The sequence below is a fragment of the Coturnix japonica genome, chromosome 3 (genome assembly GCF_001577835.2).
Source record: "Coturnix japonica isolate 7356 chromosome 3, Coturnix japonica 2.1, whole genome shotgun sequence".
In the NCBI taxonomy this organism is placed as follows: domain Eukaryota; kingdom Metazoa; phylum Chordata; class Aves; order Galliformes; family Phasianidae; genus Coturnix; species Coturnix japonica.
In genome coordinates, this window is record NC_029518.1 from 80,414,165 (window position 1) to 80,439,076 (window position 24,912).

At 38.7% G+C, this 24,912-nt stretch overlaps 1 protein-coding gene across 2 annotated transcripts in view; it reads right to left on the reverse strand.

Annotated features, from left to right (window-relative positions):
- Window positions 1–24,912, reverse strand: part of LRRC1 (leucine rich repeat containing 1) — a 59,213-nt gene that overhangs the window by 1,878 nt on the left and 32,423 nt on the right. Inside the window, exons 5-13 of one of the 2 annotated variants that reach the window (XM_015859257.2) lie at window positions 18,997–19,053; window positions 17,705–17,768; window positions 16,905–16,979; window positions 15,001–15,145; window positions 12,346–12,464; window positions 11,264–11,347; window positions 3,190–3,305; window positions 2,139–2,311; window positions 1,015–1,154 (exon numbers count right to left, since the gene is read on the reverse strand). In XM_015859257.2, coding sequence (XP_015714743.1) covers window positions 1,015–1,154; window positions 2,139–2,311; window positions 3,190–3,305; window positions 11,264–11,347; window positions 12,346–12,464; window positions 15,001–15,145; window positions 16,905–16,979; window positions 17,705–17,768; window positions 18,997–19,053 — 973 coding nt within the window. The remainder of the gene's footprint in view (window positions 1–1,014; window positions 1,155–2,138; window positions 2,312–3,189; window positions 3,306–11,263; window positions 11,348–12,345; window positions 12,465–15,000; window positions 15,146–16,904; window positions 16,980–17,704; window positions 17,769–18,996; window positions 19,054–24,912) is intronic. The other variant, XM_015859258.2, reaches the window with a different exon arrangement.

Sequence of the window (24,912 nt, forward strand, 5' to 3'; positions counted from 1 at the left end):
CTGAGCCCCGGTAGGGGCATTCTTCAGTTAACACAGTTGTTAACAAGCATCATTCTGAACTTTCTTATCAGTCAATCTACAAACAATGCTTGTCAAAGACATTTGGTTTCCAGTGCTCTGGGCTAAGCAGGCATTTTATTTGGAAACTTAAATGTTCATTTCCCTACCATGTAAGAATCTTTATAGCCAGTTTCCAAAGAAAGACCATGCTTATAGCATGCTGCAATCCAGATAGTGCTCTGAAGTATGTCAGGTTGAGCTTTAATGAGAACTAACAAGTTTTTAGAGCACTAAAGAAGCATGCCAAAACATCTGACTGAAGCATTCTTAATCTTTACAGAGATTTATATTTGTTAATAAAAGTTAGTAAAGTTAAAGATTAAGTTGCATTTTGATCTACAGGACATGCAGAGCCCAACTTAATGGAGAGGTCTTTAAGTACAGTGACAGATGTTCCCACATCCTTGGTTTAAGTGGGAAACTAATGAGCATAAACCTTGCTGTTCATGGACAGTAAGGTTATTTCAATGGAAACGGTGAAAAAGAATATAAGAAGAAATGCAGAGAGAGACCAGAAATAGAAATGAGAGAGCAACAATGTAGATGGTAGCAAACTTAGCAGAGACGCATGCCAGAGTGCTGGAATCCTATATTAGGTTCTATATACTTTCAGGCAGTAAAGCTTCACAGATGCAGAGGAAGATCCTATCTTGTTTCTGGAAAGCTGGAGAGAAAGCATCCTGAGGAAACATTGGAAAAGAAAGCAAAACAAAGACTGCCCTGCATCAGAACTTAAAGTTATATTCAAAGCAAAACAAAAACAACAACAAAAAAAAGCATTTCATGTCAATATGAAAAGTTTCAGCAGTCAGTATGAACAGTTTCTACAATTAATATGACCAAAATGCATGCAGTCACAGCTGAAATATTTACAGCAAGACAGCTCAGATCCTTTTCACACTTTCGCATTAAGGTCACAGTGCCTGTAGGTGTCCAAAGTCTTGGAAAACATACCATTTCATTATCCTCTTCATCTTTTTCATCTTCTAAGAAGCGAATTGCACTGACTCTGTTCACTGCCCGCTCATTCCATGTTTCATCTGACATTTCATTTACCAAACTCTCCAACGCACCACATCGTGGCAGGTTATCTGCTAGAACAGCAACATAACTTAAGAGTCAGAAAGTCTAAAACATCAGCATGCTACAAGTGCCAATAACTGCAATATTTAACCAACCTCCAATCCAGATATACAACTGTCTATTTATGTGTTTAGTACATAAGTACACAGTACTGAATTACCATCATCTAAGCACAGTCACCTATAACACAGCGATCTACAGGTGAGCTCTCCTTCTCAGGCCCCCAATCATACCCAGAAGAGAGCAATCCAAGTGGTTATTCTCAAAGTTGATTCTGAGACAGGATAAATACTGGATAGTCTCCAATGATTACAGAAAGAGTTTAAATATTTGGTGCAGGAAAATCCCCTTCAATGCTCACATACTATATAAAAATTCTGGAAGACAAATAACATCCAGAAGCTACCGGAACAACAAACATTGAAAACAAGTTTACAGTTCCACTTGGCCAAGAGGCAAGCATAAAATGTAAATGCAACTTAAAACCACGCTTCTATGCTTGCTGAAGAATACAAATTAATGTCAACTAGATCTGCTTGAAAGAAAATTAGGGTGCTGTGAAGTAAAACATCTACTGCTTATTACTAAGAGATTCAATTATTTTTCTGGCAAAGAGACTATAGCAGGAAGACCAATCATTTTCACCACGTATATGTGTGTAATTTAAAATGCATAAACAATGTACGCAAATATGGACTCCATTACTTGGTCCACTGGCAAACCTCAGAATTAATTAAGCCATCCTCCTCCAGGTCTGTATTTTATATATTGTAACCGCTGGTATTTTATTGCCAGTGACCCTCCCAGTCATCTTTGCAAGTCTTCTGAACCCCAGCAAATTACCAAGCAATAATTAAAAGTAAAAATTCAACCAGAACTGTGCTCAGTAAAGCTAATGCAAAAAAAGCCTGATTTACAAATCTTTACAGAACAGAAAACACAGTAAACAAAGAAGTATTTCTGAATGCAATCAAAAACTCATTCTAAGCACTTACCTTGGCAACCAGGCTCAGAAGGCATTTGAGGAAGTAATACACATGTTAAAATCTTTTCTCCTGTTTCGGGGTCTGTGTCAGTCTGAAACGTCAGCAAAGGTTGGGACTGGTTATCAGACAACCACAAAGCCTTCAGCTTTAAGGTGGTCAGTGAGATGGGAAGATACGTCAGCCTAGTTCAAAAAAGAAAAAGGAAAAAGACAAGGTAATCTCTGGGAGACTTATGAGTCAACTTCAGGAGCATCTATTTAGTACGCAGCTCTCAGAGGGAGTAAAATGGAGTGAGGTTAATGCCTCCAATACAAGGCATTATGGTATTCATCAACTCAAACTATTCTATTCTATTCTTTTTAAAAGGGCCTGCAGTTTAACTCTCTGTAGCTATGAATAAGCTAAAATAATGCTGAGCTTTTTCTAATGCAGTAAACTGCCCTGGGATGCAGATCGCTGCTGCTGCTCCAGAACCTCACATACACAATTGCCACAACAAAAGTGCTTATGAAGCAATTACATTGTGCACGTGAGGTGCCACTTGTCTTTAATTTATTTTCTTTCATTTAAGTTCTTGCTAAGCATCTGCATTTGTTTGTTGGTTTATGCTTCAATCTGATCCCTTTTACACTTTGATTTCTGAAGCATGTCAGCTAAGATTCATGAGAAGCAGCACAGCAAAAGTTGCATTATTTGCCACTCGTGCCGTTATCCCTAAGATACTCAGCATCAGTGTTACTTCACGTTAGGGTAGATAGTTTCAGCTCAAACTCTACAGAACTGCCAAGGTTATCAGGTTTAATTCAGAGATGTACAGATCCGAAGGGTTTTTTAAATCCTATCCTTTCCTTTTGTGAAAGCAATCCAGAATTCTTACACATAAAAACATATGATTTATGCTCCCTTGTGCCAGAGAAGATCACTTCGACATTTTCAACAGTAATGCTGATACTACAGTCATAACTGTCCTTTTGCAACTTCATTATTAGACCAAACATTGTCTGTCATCAGAAAGAATGATGTAAAGCCAGCAAAAGAACACGATGCACAAAAATCTTACCTGTTTCCAGCAACATCCAGGACATGAAGTTCAGTGGCTTGTGAAATTTCAGAGGGAATTCGAGATAATCTGTTGTCACGTACAGAAAACACATTAAGACTGCAGCATCCCCCAATCTATATTAGAAAGGAGAAAAAGAAAAGAAAAAGACTGTTTTTGTTGCAGTAATGTAACATAACCAATGGCATGCAGCATGGGTCACATAAGATGTCATTGTACATTCAAGTTACAGTGCCTGCCTGACACTTCACTCAGAGGAACAGACTGCAAACAAGTGTTAACTTAAAAGAAGCCTGACCTGAAGACAGTATGCTGTAGTAGTTTCTTAAACAGCTTTATTTGATAATAACATGCACCTTTACAAACAGGTCAGGCTCTACCTACCCTTTTATCACCTTCCAAGCCTGGAAGAAGTCAGTAACTACACAGATGCCACTTTGCTGACTACCCTTAGAAAAAACACCAGCTTTAACATTCGACAATTTTTAACTCTGTGTTTACATACTAATTTTCTCCTTCTTTCCTCATGTTAACTTTATATACAAGCAAGTGCAATGAGGCTCTAAGCAATACTAAATCAAATAAATAAACCAATCAACTCCTGACATTTATTGAGTCAATGAAGAGCGACGAAGAGTTCACAAAAAGTAGAAGGTTTTATGAGTAACATCTTTGGTGCCCTGCTTTGTTAGAAGCATCTACTTTCAGAATAATTCCCATCTGAACTGGCCAATTCAAACTAATTTCCTATGTCTCTACCAATTTATCCAAACACGGGCATCTTCATTCCCAAGCTAGTTATGGGGTGTAAAGGATAAGAGTTCAGCTTTACCCTTAAAGTACCTGTAATTTGCATCAAAGGCATTTCTCAGAAAAATAAAGCTTTTATATTAAATTAAAAGAAAACACTCCACCTTTTTGTTCCAGATGGTAAGTGCTACCTCAATAAACATCAAGATAATTAATTTTAGCAGCTTGAAAGCTTTTTTAAGTAACTCTTTGTTTCTAGTCACAAAGGAAACCTACCTTTATTTGCTACTTACACAAGCTTCAAAAGCACTACGACTGCTTGTTTCCCAATTACAAAATTCATAAGCAGAAAAAAAAGAAAAAAGAAAAAAAAAAGCACAATTCTTCCCTTATTCCAAATATTAGCATCAAAATATTCAAAGCCTTTTGAAGCTTTCTAGTTAAGCAGAACTTAGATCTGAAGCACAGACAGTGAACCTACTAGAAGACCTCAGCTGAAAAATTAGTGACTTCTACAGTAACATATGTGTAATAAGGTTCTTTTCTTACAACGCAGGCAACACCTCATTTAACTTTGGTCTTAAGTCCCCAAATCTGGGCTAGAATTGTATACATATTCCCATTAACTGCAAGTTCTGACTCCACAATATCCACAACTCAGTCCAAAACAAAGTTTTAGATCACAGACATATCACAAAAGCTTTTCCAGTAGACAAAGTAAAATCATTTCAATTTAACTTATGCTATTTACCAAGCAAAAAATACATTTTAGAAAGGATGCCACCATGAGTTCGAAGACAAACAAAATGAGCATTCAAACCCCACCCAACTTCCTTGATATTTCAAGCACATTTTAATGGAAGAAGGCAGCCGTGAGCTGCTCATGGCTTCTGATTCACAAGCTGTTTACAGTGCAAAGTTACAGTACAGTATCCTGCTGACAAAACAAAATCTGGGTTGGTTTCCCTTAAATCACTGCCACCTATAATGCAGCTATTTCACAAGAGGATCAGCCTTTCAGGGTCCATATGTACACTAGCAGCAGCGCTCTTGTTAGCTTGTGAATCAAAGCCCTTAGAAACCAATGCTCAACTCACAGGCAAACCTTTTTTTAGTACAAGCCTCCTGTTTATCACTTGAAAGCAAGTACAGATTTTCAAATAATGTGCCTTGATGCATTCACAAGAATATGGAGGAGGCCATAGAGGAAAAAAAAAACAACAACACAGTATATATGCTATCTAATTAGTTTATCTTACACAAGGAGCCGTGAAAAGCAAGAGATACAGTTAAGTGAATGTTGATGAACTGGCAAGTGATGCCCTAACTGTAGGCAGTGTTTGCTTTACTAGGAATGAAGTTTGCATTATTCAGTCTTAGAGCATGAGGATCCAAACAGTTTAGGCAAACGAACAGAGGAAGCCATGCAGCCCTGATGAGACTGGCACTTCTCTACTTGTGACAATGGAAAAATGCAGCAGTGGAACCAGCCAGCCCGAGATGTCATGCATTTAAAGCAGTTTAATGAAAGGTAACAGTAGAACTGTGGACTGAATAATACTTACAGGGTTATCAATTTACCTGACCCCATAATATTCCAAGCGGCTAACAATTAAGAAAATACAAAAGATGTTCAATTTATTTTTCTTTATCCGTACTGGACAAGAGCATGCCAACAAATGGAAACAGAACACACATTCTTCAACTCTAGGGAGGGTTAGAACTTAGAAGCTGCCGCTGTCTTCAGCTACTTTAACTTTGTGCTATCAGTTAACAGATAGTTGTTCAAAGTCTGTTTCATTCACAGGTAGTGAAGACTTTTTGTTTTTGTTTTTGAAGAGGGCAGCTGAGGGGAGATAACAGACAGATACAGAAATCTTCTATGAAACTTTCAAAAACACAGGCAGCATCTAAGAAGCAGTTAGCATCAGGTGAGATATCACAGAGATAAAAGACAAGCCAACAGTTAAATAAAACACCACCTTCATTTCATAAAAGACTGCACTCATCCGGCAGTACAGAAAGACATCAAATCCAACATTTGAAAAAACCTAAACACAAAGTGTTATCGCTGAGGCACAGGGCACACACCGAACGGCACGGCATGCTGAAAGGAAAGCATCACTTTGACCACAATGAAGTAATACAATACAGGGAACTTTGCTGGTTTGGCTGAAAGTCATTAATGGACAAAGAACCAGGCACTCTCTGCTCATGCTTTCCCTGGTTTTCATCACATGCTTACTAAAGACCTTGCCAAACCATGACAGAGGCACCAAGTACACAGTTTGGACCACAAGCCCATTTAACAGTTAAGCACATAGTTCATTTTGAGCACAAGACTTCACTTAATGGACAAAAATGTGTTTCATTCTAGGCACACAAATAACTGTTCTAAAGTCTGGAGGCTTCACCAAGCCTTCACATTCTTCTGTAGTGAATTGGATAAGAGAAAAACATCTCTAATGAGCTGTGTATGTCTAAGTCACACATAACTGATCAGAGCATTATTTCACTCTAGCCACCTCAGTAAGAGTTATTCACTTCTCCTATCCCATCACCTCCAGAGAATAGTCAGCTCAGATTGAAAACAAAGAACAATGAGAACTTCAGTCAGGCTGCACCTAAATGATTGTTAATACAAAGGGCTAACTCTGAGGTCGTTGATTTTACAGTACCGCAAAGCCTGAACAAAACCTACGAGGAGCAGCTGAGGGAACTGGGGCTGTTTAGCCTGGGGAAAGGGAGGCCAAGGGGAGACCTTATTGCTCTCTGCAAATACATTGAGGGAGGTTGCAGTGAGAGCAGGGTTGGTCTCTTCTCAGTGGTGACAGGATGAGAGGAAATGGCCTCAAGTTGTGCCAGGGGAGGTTTAGGTTGGCTACCAGAAAAAACTTCATGAATTCAACTTTTGAGAGTAAAGTAATGATGTTTAGGAAACACTTCTTTACAGAAAGGGTTGCTAAGCACTGCAATAGGCTCCCAAGGGAGGTGGTTGAGTCACCATCCCTGGATGTGTTTAAAAAGAGTTTGGATGTGGTGCTCAGGGACATGATTTAGAGGCGGGTTGTTAGAGTAGCATGGTTAGGCTGTGGTTGGACCTAATGATCTTTAAAGTCTTTTCCAACCTGAGCAATTCTATGATATTTTTATGCTTATCTATCTGGAGGGCTTTCTACATCTATGGCTGCCACTAAGGTTTCTTTCGGTTTCACACAAAACTGCCCTTATGGAGGTGTTGTTCTTCTGTCTCACTCTGACATTCAGCTTCCTTTTTCTGGAAAAACATTAAGGCTTGGACATACACAAAGAACATGTCAACTTGCCCTGCTAAAACTCCCCTCCATGTTATCATCACAGTCAGTGTTCACCACTTCAGTCTTCCTCCTTCTTGACATCACATACTCAGTACCAATTCAACTTTAACAGTCCTGCAGAACTGTTACACTTTAGTACATCACTTCCCTTCTGGTGCTGCTAATGCCTCCTCTACTGCTTAGTGGCTGCTGTTTTGACACTTCCACCAGTTGAATGTTTTTTGATCACCTGACTTCTGTTGTACTTTTCTGTTACAATAACCTTGTGACTGTCATTTGTTTTTTCTTTTGTTGTTGACATTCCTGTACTCAAGTTATACCTTTCCGTAGATGAACCCATCAAGAATTTACAGATTCAATCCTCTCTCTCATTTTAGATCCCTCCCAAAAATTTACTTTTCCTTCCTCTCCTGAGCTAAGTTACAGTCTGAGCAGTTACAGCTGTTCATCATCATTGATCAGCTCTCGGTGACTATGACATACTCTCATCTCATCAGCATTCTAAAACCAAATCACAAATCAGATGGGAAACTTAGAAGACCTGAAAGTTGCATTAATTGAATAACACCACTTGATCTCAGCATTTGCTAACTGCTCAAAAGTTACAAACCAATTTCACTGTCCTTTAACAGTTAGCATCTTTCACACAGGCATAAGAAAAGCAAGAAAATACAACATTGCGGTAAATACTATGATTACTCTTTAGTATGTGACCAGCTGAGGTTCATCTCTTTTGCTGGCCATCTCTTTTGTTTAGCTTTTAGTATAGCTGTCAGTACCAAGAACCCTCAATAAGCTTATACAACTCTAATCTAAACACAGTCACTATTTTGTTGTAAAACCTTTTTTCCAGGGTGTCATAAACCAAAACCCTGCTTTGATTCAGAGCAAATAAAAACAGAATTTTCCTTGGCCACAGACAAGAAGGATTAATTCTTTAACTGAAAACACAGCAAGTTTAGAGGTGGAGGAAATTGCATAATTCACTACAAATAACACTATCAGCTATTTTTAACTTTACATTTGTTAGGAGAATTTTCTGCAATCTCACTTTAATTACATTTTTCCTCAGTGTCTTTTTCCCCTTTGTGTGAAACAAGCATATATTTCTACAAAAATGAGGGAAAGGACATAGGAAGTCAAAGCCAGAATCAAAAAAGCAGCCCCAACCATTTATTAAAAAAAAAAAACAACTAAAAATGTAAAAAGAGCAGTTATTACCCCCAAAAAACAATTACAGTTTCATCTACTGTAGCAATAATTCTCAGCCATAATACACCTCAGAGCTAGGAAAACACATTACCAGATTCTGCAAGTTGTAGACACTCATTAATGAAAGCACATGAACTGGAAAACATTCCAAGGAGATTATTTATGTAAGTGCCAAAATCAACACTCCAGTTTCACCAGCGTTTCAGTGCCAGGGTGGGATTTCAACATGAAAGAGTCACCAGGCAGGTCTTTCAGGTTTAAGGGGGAAAACATTTGTAACTATAAACAGGTTTAGACAAACTCGGTTCTTGCTGAAGTCTGCTGCAGCACTCAGTGCACTGAGAGTGATTAAGCTGAAAGATGAGATACTGAAGATGAAATCTGACAGTGACTCAAGCCTTTCTCAGGCATTCAGCTGTTTCACATTTTACTTTACATATCCGCACCACATACAGAAGCACCCTTAAACCAGGAAACTTTGAAGGAGTATTGCAAGCAAATTCCTCAATAATCCGAAGTCAAGAAATCTCACACCAAATGGCACAGACTGATTTTATAAGTGCGCATAGAAACAATCTGGCAGAGCAATGGCTTGACAGGCTGACCCAAATCCAATCCAATTAAACTGCTAACAACTACAACAACAAAACCCGAGCAAATGAACAAAAAAGCTAAAATTCATACATTATCTCACAAGGTTATATAAGAATATCATAGCAAGGATACAATTTCTGCCATCACATACATACATGTGTGCGTATAAGAAATGTTCTCTTCACTGCTTTGGAGTGAACAATAAAGATACCAGTGGGTAAACTTATCTGTTGCGTGTGTTCTTCTCTGTAGCATGAAGTCCTGCATTTTCCATGTGCATTTTACAAGACTGTATCTTTGTCTCTCTACAACAAAAATTCATAAATTCACATCCCACACCCACTTCTCATAGGGATGAAGATCACAACTGCACAGCTGGTCTAGTAGAGCTGAGGTGCTCAATCAACACAATTCAGGTTTTTCTTTTCTTTTTTCCAAGTCAGTAACAAAAAGAACTGTAAAAACAACATTCATCATAGCACCAAATCATTTCTCCCAGCCAACCACAGGGAAACTGATCATTGGCATCTTTGCCATTATCAGCACCCCCAGAGCTACTCCTGTGGATGCTCTGCATAACAGCAAGCAGCACTTGCTACACCTGTGTGCTCTATTTACACTTTTTTTGAGAGGAAATGGCTTTGAATGGGAAGAAGACAGATTTGGGCGAGATATTAGGAAGAAATTCTTTAATATCAGGTTGATGGGACATCATCATGCTGCCCACAGACATTGTGGATGCCCCCACCCTGAAGGCATTCAAGACCAGGCTAGATGGGGCCTTGAGCAACCTGGTCTAGAGAGAGGTGTTGCTGCCTCTAGCAGAGGGGGACTGGAACTAGATCATCTTAGAGGTCCCTTCCAACCCAAACCATTCCATGATTCTATGATACAATTAACCAAGAAAAGTTTCTATACACTACATAAGCTATTAACGACCGATCTGGAGCGTGCATCAGTAAAACTTTCCATGCTATAACATGATAGGCTAGTTTAAAGCTAAATTAGACATATAATTGTACAGGCCTCAAGCACAAATTCCTTAGGATGCTCATGAAATGCATTAAGTTCTTTATAAAGACATGGAAAGCTCTCTGCTGAACAAGCACAAGATCACACTGTCATCACATTCCAACCCAGAAACACAGTTTTCCCAAAATCCCGTCTCTTGCTAGCATTTATGCAATTCATCTGGGTACATCCTTGGTAATTTCATCTTTAGCACTCTTAGTATCTCAATGGAGGAGACACTGACCTGCCGGAGGAGCTTCAGTACTCCTATCTTTCTCTTTCCTCCCTCATCAAACGTACACTTTCAAACCAAAAAAGAAAGGAACAACAAGGGAACCTGATCTCTGCAGCCAACCCACTGGAGCTCAGACCCTGGCCACTGGAGAACCTCTTGGACAAAAGTAAGAGAAACTGCAGTGCAAACAGAATTCTCAACCGCATGCTCCAAGAGGATGTAGAACAAATATTGATCTGATCTCTTTCTAGAACTTAAACTTGTAAGGCCACAATTATATTTAGCTTCATGCCAGAAATGCTGGCCTCATTCACTCCTTATATAGTTATAACAGACAACAAGCACTTCAGGGAGCACTTTCAGGAAATTCTTCTTTACTGTGAGAGTGATCAAACACTAGTATAGGCTGCCCAGAGGCTGTGGAAGCTCATGCTTGGAGATCTTCAGAAGCCAGAAGAGTAGGGTCCTGGGCACCCTACTCTAGGTGTCCCTGCTTGAGTAGGGTTTGGACCAACTGGACTCAGAGATCCCAGTCAGTCTCAGTCATTCTGTGATTCTGTGTAGAAGTCCCAGAGAGCATAGCCGTAAGGTTTCAGATATTGTTGATCTGTCTATAGAAGCAGCATACCTATGTTTAAATGCATTCACTTAAACAGGACTTGCAGTTTTCAAATAGTGCTTGATCTGACATCCACATTGAGAATAACTAGTTACAAGTTGATTAGATCTGTGTCTTGTTAGACCATAAGCATATTTTGCACTTCCAAGCCACCAAATCAACACATATGTTGCTTGGATTTAATCTGTTGAGATCTAATGGGCACGTTTCTGGTTGCGACCTTTTTGGGAAGAATGTCCAGTGGATTAAAGCCATCTGTTACTACTTTAAGTAACATGAAATTAGAATTTCTGTTTATATAATCACATCTATTAAAGTTAATTGGACAAAATTTACCTCTTTGGGCAAAGATGTTAATTTGTTTCTATCGGCATTCAAATTGTTCAGCTTCTTCAGTTTTCCAATGCTCTTCGGTAATATCTGAGCCAACAGAAATAAGGAAATACACAAATTAATTCTTTAAACACAGAAAGACAGAACAAAACTTATCTCAGTTTAAAAATGAATTAAGAGACTGATCCATTTTCAGAATTAGTACGCAGTTATTCCTGGTTATTACCATGACTTCTGAAGGAGTTCCAAGGTTTTATCTTGCAGAAGAAACATCTAAGAATTTCAGTTCCTAACACTAATTTGCTCATGAGTTATCTCTGTCCTCAGATGGTAGACAGACAACAAGCTTCTAAGAGAATCATGTATGCAGAATGTCCATAGTACCTAAGAGGAAGCTCCCTAAATAGAGCTGAGAGGCAAGTCCCTCAGCTAGATGCTATGAACTGACCTCTGGGAAAGTGTCTTTCCAAAAGACATAAGCTCCTATCATGCACAGATCTAACTTAAGAAATGCTCTAAGTCAGATTTTTACAAACTTTTCCACTTTCAAATCCAAGCATCATCATCATGTAAACGCAATTTTAAAGAAAGAGAAAAAAATACCTAGTGGGAGGGAGTCTAAAATTTCATTTTAATTGACCACATATATTTAGTACCTCACTGGAGCAGATCAGTGGCAAGAAACAGTGTGACAATAGCTCTGCACCAGTTGGAGCTTCTATTCAGATCCAACAAGCACGATCCAGATAATGCAAAACAAAAATTGGCAAAAACACGATGAAGCACAACCTCTACATTAAAAACGCAACAAAGTAAATGATACTTGCACTCCAGGTGCTCCAACTCCCTTTAGTGATCAGGAAAGATTCAAGAATGAATATACATAACAGCTTAGATCTTTAGAAGGCAGAATTATTACTACATACAACTTGATCTTCAGCACCGATTTAACAGGATAGAAACAAAATGCATTTAAAGAAAGCATGCTACTCAGCAAGTAGGGATGGTAAGTAGCGTTACAAGCTCAACACCTCCCAACAAGCCTTTTTACTGCTAGCCATTTGAGCAGTCAAGACCACACTTACCTGCAGTTGATTTTCTGTTAGAACTAGTTCAGTAAGGCTTTCACAGTCTCCAATTGAATCTGTTAGCTGAATAAGTTTGTTCTGATCAACCTTCAAAATCGACAGCTTCCTCAATTTGCCTAGGCAGAGGAACAATACATTTGTTAGGCTTAGTAACTTGGCTTTAATTATAGAGAATCATTCTGCTGAAAAAACTTCTAGAAGTTCTCTGACACAATTAAATGCTCCTTTTCAGGTAAGAAAAAAAGAAGTCAGGTACTCCTCCACTTGGCCTTTGCAAGAAATTTTGCAAGGTTATTTAAATTGATTGTAAACTCAATGACATAATAATCACATTTCAGTATACTAAACTGTGTTAAAATTGTTATCTGAGTATTGCCCCACCTCAAGTCAAGAACTAACTTGAAGAACTTAATGGTTGGACTGCATGATCTTTTAGGTCTTTTCCAACCTTGGTGATTCTATGATTCTATGAACTAAAAATTAAGTGTCTGCTGGGAAACCTATATACAGGAGAAAAAAAGTGGTATTTTTTCCTCCATTATTCAATATTTGCTAACTTTAAGCACCCATGTGTATTCAATCATAGTAAGAAAGGTTCACATAAAAGTGACAGCCTAATCCCAAACATGATAAAGGTCTCTTTGTCCTAATATATAGCCCAGTTAGTCAGACTTGAAAGTCAAGTTTATTTCTTAGAACTGAGAAAAACATTTATCTCCTCAGAAAGGTCTTTTATACTGGAATGGTTATCAGTGCTGACCTATGTAGAGCTCAGGACAGAGAATTCAGGAGACAGCACTAGTTGATGACACCTTCATGTCCATCCCCAGATTGTCCAGTATAGTTCCAGCAGTCTGGTACATCACATTTGTTGATGATGCTAAATCACTGAAGATGTGGTGGATGCACGGAAAGGCAGCCACCTAACCAGAAACCTGCAGTTCAGGTGAAGCACAGAGCTCTCCACCTGCACAGAATAACCTTGCGCACCTGTATAACATGGAAAGTGACTGGCTGTACAGGAGCCCTGCTGGGAAGGACCTGAGGATTACAGTGGGCACCAGGCTGAATATGGATTAGCAGTGAGCTGTCACCAGATGTAAATTAAACAGGCTAAATTCAGGAAATTGCGTTCAGTAGATAAAAGAAGTTGCTGTGTTTCATATGCTAGACACTGGTGAGGCCATACCTGTTAAAAGCACACTCAGTTTCATGTCCCAAGCCCCTGCTAATTCAAAAGAAACTGGGAGAAGGGGTTGAGGGTCAAGCACAAAGCTGTTGAGGCAGCTGGGACACGTGTGAGCTGAAGCTGAGGGCGCTGGCATTCTCTACTCCAACAAAAGGGCAGCCAAAGAGGCACCAGAGAATAGCCCACAACTAGGTGAAACACGGTGACAGAGATGACAAACATTTCTCTGCAGTGCTGGTAAGACAGCAATGGCCACAGATTCAAGTGTGGGAGGCTTTAGTGATACACCAAGAGAAGTTTCCTCACTTGGAGGTGGTGCTACGCTGAAACAGACAGCCCAGAGGTGCTGGAGCATTTTTGCATTTATGACAAAAGCAAACACAGAAAATGTTACGAGAAGCACATGCAAACTAGGCTTGGCACAAAATGGTCTGGCATTCACAATCACCTTCCCTAGCAATGGATCTCCATTTATCAGGATTCTTAAAAATAGGCAGCTCCTCTTGTTTAGCAACTGGTGTTACAGACAACTTCCCTCTTACAATCTGCATGATCTATATCTTTCCAAAAGATGACACACCTTTTCTGATGTATAACACTGTACTGAGTAGCTCACAATTTAAGAATGGGCTGCTACAGCTCTACCAAACACACACTATTCAACCATGGGAGAGTAGTATTCACCCTACACCCCTAAAATTTAAGCTCTAAAGAAATAATTATCTTTTCTCGGGCTCACACAGCATATGAAGAGAGTGGGGACGTTTGTCCGTTCCCTTCCACTTTCTTATTTAAATTCTGTCTCTGCTACAGGAATGAAAAACAGTCCTGGGAAGGAAAAGGCACACTCTTGCAGCAAGAAAAAAGGCTGATGAGTAGTAAAGAAATAATGTCTCGCCAGCTACTTCAAAGACAAAGATATTTGCTTTAGAAAGGACTGCTTTTCAAGTGTCCCACACCAGAAAGGTTGTACTTTGGATTCACAAGGGTAAGGGCTTAAACTGGAACAGCCTCCCACTGGGTCCTGTAAAGGATTAACCACGTTGTCTATCTCAAGATAATTACACATCCCCACTAAACAGGATGGTGGTCTTTTTTTGTAGCAATACCATCAACCAATCTTATCAAGTGATCTACAGTATGTTACAAGCTGGAATTATACAGTGTAGAAGAGTTCCAACCATGACTTACACACAGTAGGATCAGTGAGGATATACTAACTTTTTTTTGGTTCTAGTAAATACCAAGTGCAAGCCAAAGAAGAATTAAGAGGTAGTCATTATGTAGACAATTAAAATGTTAAATTAATAGTCATGTATTTCATACTAAGAGAAAGAAAAAAAAGCTAAGACAAGCTCATCTCTTACACAAAAAGAGAAGACTTCAAAAGACATGAAAACAAACGACTTCCAATTTACAGAGGATTAAACAGTTCTCAGTGATAACATTCATCCTGTATTTACCAATGCCATCGGGTAAGACTTGAAGTAAATTCTGAGAAACAAGCAAGTCTGTTAAAGAAGTCAGCCCATTAATTTCTTCAGGAAGGCATTCCAATTTATTTTCAGAAACGTCCAGACAAAGCAGGTTTTTCAGGTTTCCTACTTCCTGCAACACAAGGTGAAATTTTAGTCACGCTCCAACATGTCACAAAGCAATCTGAAAAATGTGCCATCACAATGAAATACCAGAAAGAAAAGCAACTCTTTGTATGACCTCTAAATGCTGAAAAAAGTACACAAATTTTTCATGATAAACCAACCAAATTGCAGTTTCTTGTTCTAAATATTACAACTGGCGTTAGTAACCAGACAAGATACACTAAACGTATCCAGGCAAGCACCAACCAAAACTGAGTAAAAAACAAACTCAACTAAAGAACAAAAAGCTGTTTTTTCAGAACTGATTATCAACCTTCAAATAATTAAGGTCTGCCCCTCCCAATTAACCCTAGGTAAATTAGGATTAGTCTCTCCTGGCCAGTACAGCAACATGCCATGACATCTAGGGATTTCATATCTTCACATCTCCCAGCTGCAACAAATGAAGAAATAGGAATTGGGAGTGTTGCTCTAGCAAGCATCTTAGAAGTGGCAAGTATACCGCCGTCACCTACAATTATGATTACTTAATTTTTACAATGGTAATCTGACAATCAGCTTTAAAATCTGACAGAGAAATACCTTTCTCCCTATTAAGTATGAGAGCAACCCTCCCATTCCCCATGTACACATATACACCCCTATGCGTGTTCTATAACAGTTCAAGCTTCAGTCACTTAAATCATCTCTGGGAGAACAGAGTGATAGGAGAAAGAAGGGAGTTGTCCTTTACTTTCACAAACGCTTTATGTTCATAATTTCACATATTTTCTCTGACTCTAACTCACAAGATGGCATTTTTTTTTATTTTTTTTTTTAGAAAATGTTTTGTTTAGAAAATGTTTTCTTCCCAAGAGATCTTTCATTAAACACACATGCAGCTTTTATCCCACAAGTTCATCCTTTGGACATAAAAACAAAACACACAGTTACAGCCAGTTTCAACAAAAGCACCTGCTGAAGTCACTCTTGACCTTTTATGAATGATTATCGGTGTTTAAATAGATACTCTTAAAAGATAATTAGGCCAAGCCAACAACCAAGTCAACAAAGTCCACTAAACTGTAACCAGTTGCCAAGTTATGTTGTTGACAGTGAGATCAATACAGCAAATGACAACAAGTGGAACAAGGAACATGGAAAGCAGGTTTTAACTTGGCTCTAAAAGAAAAAGAAGGAAAAGAAACCCTCCCACACATTATAGCTGTTCTTAGGGAAGGGAATTTAGAGGTGCTGTAAGCTTTAAATGCTAAGGTCCCTCTTCCATGACAAATGTCAGATGGGCATTTGCCTTCATAGATCAAAGCTTTTATTCATGGCAACAGCTTTGCCATTGTTCTACTATCAAATAATGCATCTACATAGAAGATGACAGCAGAAAACAGTGATGCATTCTCTAAACTGTGGCTTAGATAGGTATGAAATGTGAGGATTAGAGCAGCCAGTTAGTGGTTCCTTGATCATCACACCAAGATCATAAAGAGTATGTGTCATCCTACAAACCGAACAATGTGTCTATTAGCAAACAATTCCTTTAATAAAAAGTTTAAAGCAAAGTGTCTGACAGCATACATGACTATACTTGATAATGTATAATCCCTTAAAGAGGAACTTATTAAGAGAAAAATCTTAAACATCCAAAGCCAAATGCATGCAAAGTAAAATGAAAAAACAAGCCAATTTTAGATTGTCTCCTTGTAGATATTAATGTAAAGGTTTTCCTTTAAAAGCACCTTCAATACAGTAACACTGGAGCCCATTCTTACCTGAGGTATTTCAGCTAATTGGTTTCCATCCAACCATAGGTCTTTAAGATTGAAAAGTGCACCAATTGTTTCTGGCTATAAGATAAAAGGCAATGTCAAGTAACACAGAACATTTAAATAAATGACCATCCCATAATTAGTATGTGAGTAAAGCAATTCTTACTGCAAGCATTATTTAGAGGTACCACAGCCAAATGCAGCAAGAGTTGCTGTCACCATTCGGGAATTCCATCCTACAAACTAATTATTTAATATCCTGTAAGAACTCAGTTGACAAGCACTATCAAACTGCATGCATTCTCTTCATCTACTGCAAATCCAAGATTCAACTGAGCCAGCTTAATGAAGGTGACATATCTCCTGGTATACCTGTCTGCCATAATTAAAGACATGGCAGCTCTAAAGTTTGCCTCAGCATTATCCCAAAAATTCCCAATTCCAATCTGGAAATACAGTTGAGCATGTATCTGTGCTCACCCCTTCCAGTTCTCAACAAACGCTTGTGTGTTCATTTTGACTGTTACGGCTAAGCGTGTGCCCTTCCACTCTTCCATTTATCCATATAAAGTACTCTCATTCTCTGGAGAAGAGCTGCAGAAATTTTTCAGGCAAGATATTACTGCACTGATCAAGATGAAGCAGATATGGGAAGCTCTAACTCACTGCCAAAATGTATCCATACATATTAAAAGACTTTCCCCTCCATGTATTTTTCTTTCTTCAATTTTGAATATCACATGGCCTATTTAATTACGTGTGAAACAAGACCAGTGTGCACTTTCAGTGGCATATTCTCTTACCAAGTGATAAAGTTCATTGTTTCCTAAATCAAGTTCTTCTAGACGCTGCAGCTGGGCAAGCGATCTGTGAGATAAGTCAAAACAAAACCACATCAGACTAAACCAACAGAAACCAAATGTATTTGAATGAGCTCATTTTACTGAAACTTGTATTTCAAATTACTACATATTGCAGACAGACAGTTAATTTTACTGGGCATAGACTTCCTACAGCAATATCTTACTGAAAAAAATAATGTGGTTTGTCAGCATAATTGTATGCTCTTGAAACATAAAACTTAGTACAAGCAATCAGATTGTTATGCTTGATTTTAACATCAGTCCTTGGGGTGGACAATGCCACATAGTTCAGTATAGTTGGTTAGACTTATTTCAGGGGGCATTTACTGTTATGCAAGTGAATAAAAATTTCACATAGTGGTCACATGTGACAGTACCTAAAAAAGCGTTAATCAAGACTCACTAAATTCATCATCTGTCTTGTCAACCTGACCTATCAAATTCTGGAGAATTTCAGGATGGATTTGAGGATGCGAAGAAGCAAAATCCCATGTAAAAATCTCTCTGAACATGAACAGGCACAAAGCGTTAACTTCCTACTTCAGAAGCAGTCTACCATAGAACTTTCGCTTACCTTTCCCAAAGCTGCAATAACTCAAAAACCAGAGACTTGTCAGTTACATTACTGACACTCCAGATATTCCAGCAGCAATAAAATTACCAGCAACTATAGTAGCTTCTGTGTGACACTGAATGGAGAAACCTAGCTAGTAGTTCATAACTTCTGATCACTGACATTTCAAGTTCCTTGTGGCCCACAGCTCTAAAGTGCAGCAACAGAAGTACTGGGTAGATTGACAGGAAAAAAGGATCCAAACAGAACTGGAGAACCAGCAGTGAAGAAAGGAAACTACTTCATTATAGACAGAAAGAGTTTCTTCCAAACAACCAAAACAGACCCCCAGCCTGTAAGATAACTGATTAATTGTACAAAAAAATCACCAATTACTCAGTCACAATAAAGACAACATAGAAACATCCTTATTTTATACAGATTAGATATGCCCAGAAAAAAAAATAATCTAAAGAAACAGGAGACTCCATTAGCTAACCAGTTACATCTACAAAGATTGGGTGTAAGCTGGTGCTGTTAAAACAAAGCTGCATCTCATAATGGTTGTCAACCCGAAATTGGATATTTGTTTCTAGTTGTCATTCTGTTTCAGATGCCAGCATGTTTTTATTCAGAACATTTTACACTAACACCATCAAACGTTTGAAATGTCACTTACTCGGGCAAATATGTCAGCAAATTCTCTCTGAGTTCCAGTGAAGCCAGGTTATAAAGACTAAAAGAAACAAAAACACAAAAACAACCAGTGTTTAAACAATTTATAACAAAATTGCTATGAACTGCTTTGTTTTCAATTCCACCAGACCATCATGCAAAGCATACAAAGAATGGAAATCTTTGCTTGTTTCTCTGTAATACTACAAAATACTACAAACGGTAGAAAGTAAACAGACAAAACATAATTTTCCATTTGTTAAGAAGAAAATTAACAAACTGAATTTACACATCTGCTTTCAGAACCTGTCACGGGCTACAGAAGTTACAGAGCGTCAGGTAAACTCATCACTGTTAGAACCGCAGCACGCTCATTACCGTAAGTGACATTACGCTTCTAAGCGGCTCGCTACTCCATATCCCAGGCTTTTACTAACATCACCATAGCAACATTCAGATTTTTCAGGGGTTTATTTATGACTAAATGGAACACAAGGAGTCGGACATTATTCCAACACTATAATCTGCTCTAATCCTCCACTGTCCCAGGGAAAAATACAAACCAGATACAGTGACTACAAATAAGTAGTTCCCTGCAACAGAATATGTTCTCCATTGGTGTGCAGGGAGGAGAATAATATTGTATACCTTAAATAACAACTAGATTAAAATATATTTTTACATCACTGAATTTGAAACACCTGTTAAACCCAAGCCTAAAATGGTTGTTTGTATACCTAAGGAAAAAGAAACAAACACACAAACACATGTACAAAGGCTGCATAAAGCTAATGCTTTTGTTTTCACTTCAAACAATACCAACATACTGATTCACACACAATCAGTAGTTAGTGCCAGTAAAGAAAAGCAACCAACATCCTGAATAAAAAGCTCTATTTTGTGACTCCGATGCATCTATAGAAGCAGGGAAGGCAACATAATTGATGAGTTATTAAAGGAGACAAAAGATTTTTTACGGATTGAATTTGGATGGTGTCTGGAAAAAACAACAAAAAAAAAAACAAAAAAAAAAAAACAAAACCACATCTTACTTCAAGCATCAGTTTTGCAAAGCATTCATAAAACACTGACTGAAATCTCACAGGAGCTTGGACTACATTCTGAACAGTCCTCCACAGCTTTTAAAATAAGCAAATGTTACCCAGTGTGCTCTACATCCCTCCAGAAGAAATACATTTAAAACATACCATATGGGCACAGATATTTTAATGTAAGTTATCATAAGAACAATTAAAGATAAGTGAGAATAACCCAACTACTGTCAACTCTAAAATCATTTGACAGAAACTAGGTAGTAAGGAAGCCATCATTCCAATCACACAACTCTCAGATAAAAATTGTAACACTAAAAACATGAGTGAGGATGGGACACAGTATCTAACATGCTTGCATAAACCACACCAGCAGAGGGGTGAGGGAAGAAATGATATCAGAAGGACCACTTCTCTCCAGAGCTGTCATAACATGGGTCTGCTCCCACTCAGATCACCATCTATGAAGTTCAATGCTTTGGTTCACAGGTTTCCTATCCAGAAACTTATTCCAGTCTTCCTTCAAATGTTGCATGTTCTCTTCAAGCTTTTATTAGGTCAGTCCCATGATCCACTTTCAACAAGAGAACACGAAAAGAATGCTTACTCCACCAAGCTGTATGTAATCTTGTGTTTACAAATCATCCTGCCTCTACTTATCTCCCTCCCCATCACAGTGATGTGCCGATGAGTAAAATGGTGCAATAATCTCTTAATTTCTCTTCTTACATCAGACACCACTTCAGCTGTGGTTAAACAGAAATCTTTGTCAGCAAAACCACATTGAACAGCAAGAACGTGGAAGCCACCTCCGCAGCTTGTCTCATTGTATCATTAAACTGGGACAGGTCAGTGAATCGGCTCAGGAAATTGATCCTCCTTAAAAATAACCCAGCAAAAAGGAATAACACGGATCCCTAATCCAACATACTGTAAATCTCTTTAGACACCTGGGCCAACACAACTGCCTGAAACATGTAATGAAAGTATCAGTGCTGCCTAAGCCAGCCGTGCTATGAGAAGCTCACAGGTAGCTGTGGCCCTGGGGATACCCACTGAGAGCTACATTTGCATCCAGCTGCTTATTGTGTGTTTCAGAGTGACTACTGTTAATCCCAGTCCCACGTTAGGTTCTCTTCTCATACCACTATGAGGACTATGTCTTCACACTTAGAGACACAGCTGTCCAGAAAAGAACTTTATTCTGCAGTTACTCACAGTGTGCTTACAGTTACAACTTCACCCTGGAATAAAATACAGGCATAACCCTCCACCCCTTTAATCTATCCTTTGTACTTCTTCCAGGTTCTCAGGTCCAGCCCAAACACAATATAAACAGACCCCAGTAGGCAAAATGAAGTAATGTTAAACAAAGCTACTAAGTTTACATCAGCAAAGCTGGTCGAATAGACTGAAATATTATGATTAGGTGGATCTTCCTGAAAAAAAGAAAAAAAAAAAAAAAAAAAGAGGCCAGAAAACATGAGGAAACTCATGACGCTTAAACCTCTACAAGTTACAAAACCGCCTCCAGCAAACTTACGTGTTGCAATTTAAAATGGGAAGACATGATAATTACCAAATAAAATAGCAGGCAAAAATGGAAGAGTCGTGCTGATGTACTGGAGCACCAGCTTGATACATTACAGAGGGAAGGTCTCATATTTCCCTTATATTTCCCAAGAGGTTCTTAGTACATTACACATTCTTATTCTGCTACTTTAAATGTATGTTAACAGACGGGACTTTAAGCCACAAGCAAGAAAAATCCTACGTTTCTTGCTATTTTTCAAATACATTGCCTTATTTAATAACACATTCTCTGCAGAAAACGTATTCTTTCCCCCTTCTCAGCTACAAATAATGACTTTTCACAACATTCTAATTGAAAGAGTTTCCTTCTTTCCCCTCTGCCGTTAATTTTATGGGTGCATTGTTAGTAGAGTCTTTTGGAAGAAAGGAACTAAAAGAAGCCATCCCTTAATGGTTTCAGATCTTTCCCTCACTCCAATTCTAATCTAAGGGAGAAAAGTAGTTACTGGGGGTTTTTAACATCAATCTATAAAGCACAGGGGCAGTCCAGCCTACTCTGGCAGGAGACACAGCTCGATCAGCAGCTGCTCACAGCCACATTCTGGAATACAAATATGCTGCAGAGCATTGCAGTCTGCTCTAGAACAAAGAGACAAACAGCTCTCGCTCCCCCAGAAAACATTCAAACAGGATGTCAGCTACATTCTAAAGGGGAAAAATAAGTCGAGTATTTCCAAGGTCGCTATTGTAAGAAGCTACGAAACTTGTAAAAAAAAACCCATTAATATTGTAATAACTCTCGCCACAAGAGCTACCACACACACTGAATGGTGTGCATGCGTGTGAAATTACTGAACACAAGGCAACAGCAAAATCAGACAGAGGATTCAGTAGCTGAAATACAACAAGGCTTTCCAGATTATTTCTGCTTTAAAGGTGGAACCAAGCAGAAAGTAAAGGTTTGATATGGCTAAAAATGCCGCTTTCAGTACAAACCAGATATGTTTATTCCGTACTCAAAGTAACTTCAGATGCTGGTGATGACAGCCAGAAGAACAAAACGAAGAAATGTGAAAGCAAAAACTGAGAATAAAGCTAAGAGCAACAAAGCCGTCTGTAAATGCCGGAAACATCTTTCCTGGGCATGTTTGTCAGGACTTAAGAGAGAACTTCACAATTCAACATGCCCTACAGAAAAGGATACGCCTGAGGAACTTCTCAAATACTCCTTCTTGGCATGAAGGAGTCTTCATGCCAACCTCTGTGGCTCCGCTCAAACAGAGTGAATTCTAGAACAAGTCTATAACTCTTGAATTAAAGCACACCCTTGTTCTTCCAAAGCGAGTTCACTGTTCTTTAGATCAACTGTAGAGAATCTATCAGAAGCAATGTCCTAGAAAAGTCACTTAAAAAGCGGATGACTGCAGATAGCAAGAACTCACCAAACTAAATACTTTAAACTATAGTTTAAAGTAACAAAAAACCACCAAAGGAAAGACATAAGCATCCTCTAGTTTCATTCATGGATGAAACCACAATATTTAGAGTGTATCACATACATTAAATGTTCTCTGTTTTGATAAGTCACTAGATACAAAACTGAGATGAGCTCTGCTGGTGCTTTAACATGAGGGACAGTGCTATCATTTTTCTACTTAAGGCAACAGAAAGTCATACTTAAGAGTGACAACAGAGAACATCACCAGGCTCACTCTACCCCATCCCTCACTACATCAGGACAGCGAGTGAACAAGTAAGGCTTCTGAGGAAAGAACTGGGAAGTACAGTGTCACATAATGTGAAAATGAAGAGAAAGAAATACAAATACAGTAAAGGAGAAACATGGAAATAGCTTAAATAAAATAAAGACAGAGAATAAGAGGACTAATATGAAAGGTAAAGGTGCTTAATTAAAAGAGAGTAAAAAAATAGAAAAACAACAGCCTTCTCTTATTTCATTAACAGAAGTATCAAGTATTCTGATCTTATGTCATGAACACAGCTCTGCTGAGCATACAAGAAAAGTCAGACTTTGGGAAACGATGGAGCAAAACTTCATGAGATGAAAATAACAAATTCTTGCAGAAATCCAAGGCCCCATTTGCACCTTTCCAGCATACTTGACTAGGAGAAAGCAAAATCTTAAATGCAGTTTTGGATACAGCAACTAATAAAGACCTTTTCCTCCCCACAGACTGCAAAGAGAAACAAAAGATGGGAAAGATGGCACAGTCCTCATGCTCATGTGAAACAAAGGAAAGTCCTACTAATAAGGATGACTCTGGGCACAGGAAGAGTCATCATTATCCCAACAGATAAAGGAGAAACAGCAGTCCTTACGATGCTTGGAGCTCTTATCTTTAATAAGCTCTGTAGCACAACACTTCATAGAGGCAGTATGAAGATGGTTTTATTAAGGACTTCAGAACTGTTAAGATTTCAAAGCCAACCAGCTGCAATACTCAAACAAAGGCATTCAGAAGCTGTGGGAGATGCAGATGAGGAAAATAAGAATGTCTTCCCAGAAAGCAGCAGTACCAGTAGTAACAGTAGTACAGGTACATCCCTGTTTCATCAGGAGATGATTTCCAAGAACAAGCATACAAACTGCTCTTCAGAGTCTATCACATGAACATGGTCAACACTCAGTATTTGGTGCAGTACAACATTGTTTTATGCAGCTACATATGCAGGTACGCAACATAGTCCAAGCATACAGCATGCAGTAGTGTGATATGAAGTCTGTTTTCTGGCTATCTACACCAGTTCAAAGGATTTCAGCCCACTGGGCCCGCACTTAGATTGCTCTGACTTTGGTAATGTCCTGCCCCTACACTTTTACATGAGCAAACATTCAGACACAACACTGGGGTAGGAAGGAATGGAGTTTAAACTCAGCAACTCATCTTTTTTTGAGCAAACAAGCAATGTGTCAGTCTTCCTGTCTGCCAAGGGTCTTCCAAGACACCATAGGCTAACTAATACTGTGACACCAACAAACAAAGCGTATGAAACAAGAGTTGTATTTACATGCACTGCAGCCCATTCCCCCTGTGCAAAGAAAACAGCCCTGTCCCAAGACACAGCAGTTACGTGCCTCCTCTGACAGGATCCTACCAAGCTATTCCCATCCCACACAGCTTGTGGCTGCAGACTGACAGTTCACTCAGCACTGCAGGCTTAGTGCTGCCACAGAGTCTGAACAATCAGCTCCATGGGCGTTTTTGGCATAAAGTCACTTTCAACACAACAAAAGTAATGCTACCTAGGGAACAAGAATTGCAAAGCAAGATAACTGGGTTTAGTTCTAATGAAACTTATCACCTCTCCTCATC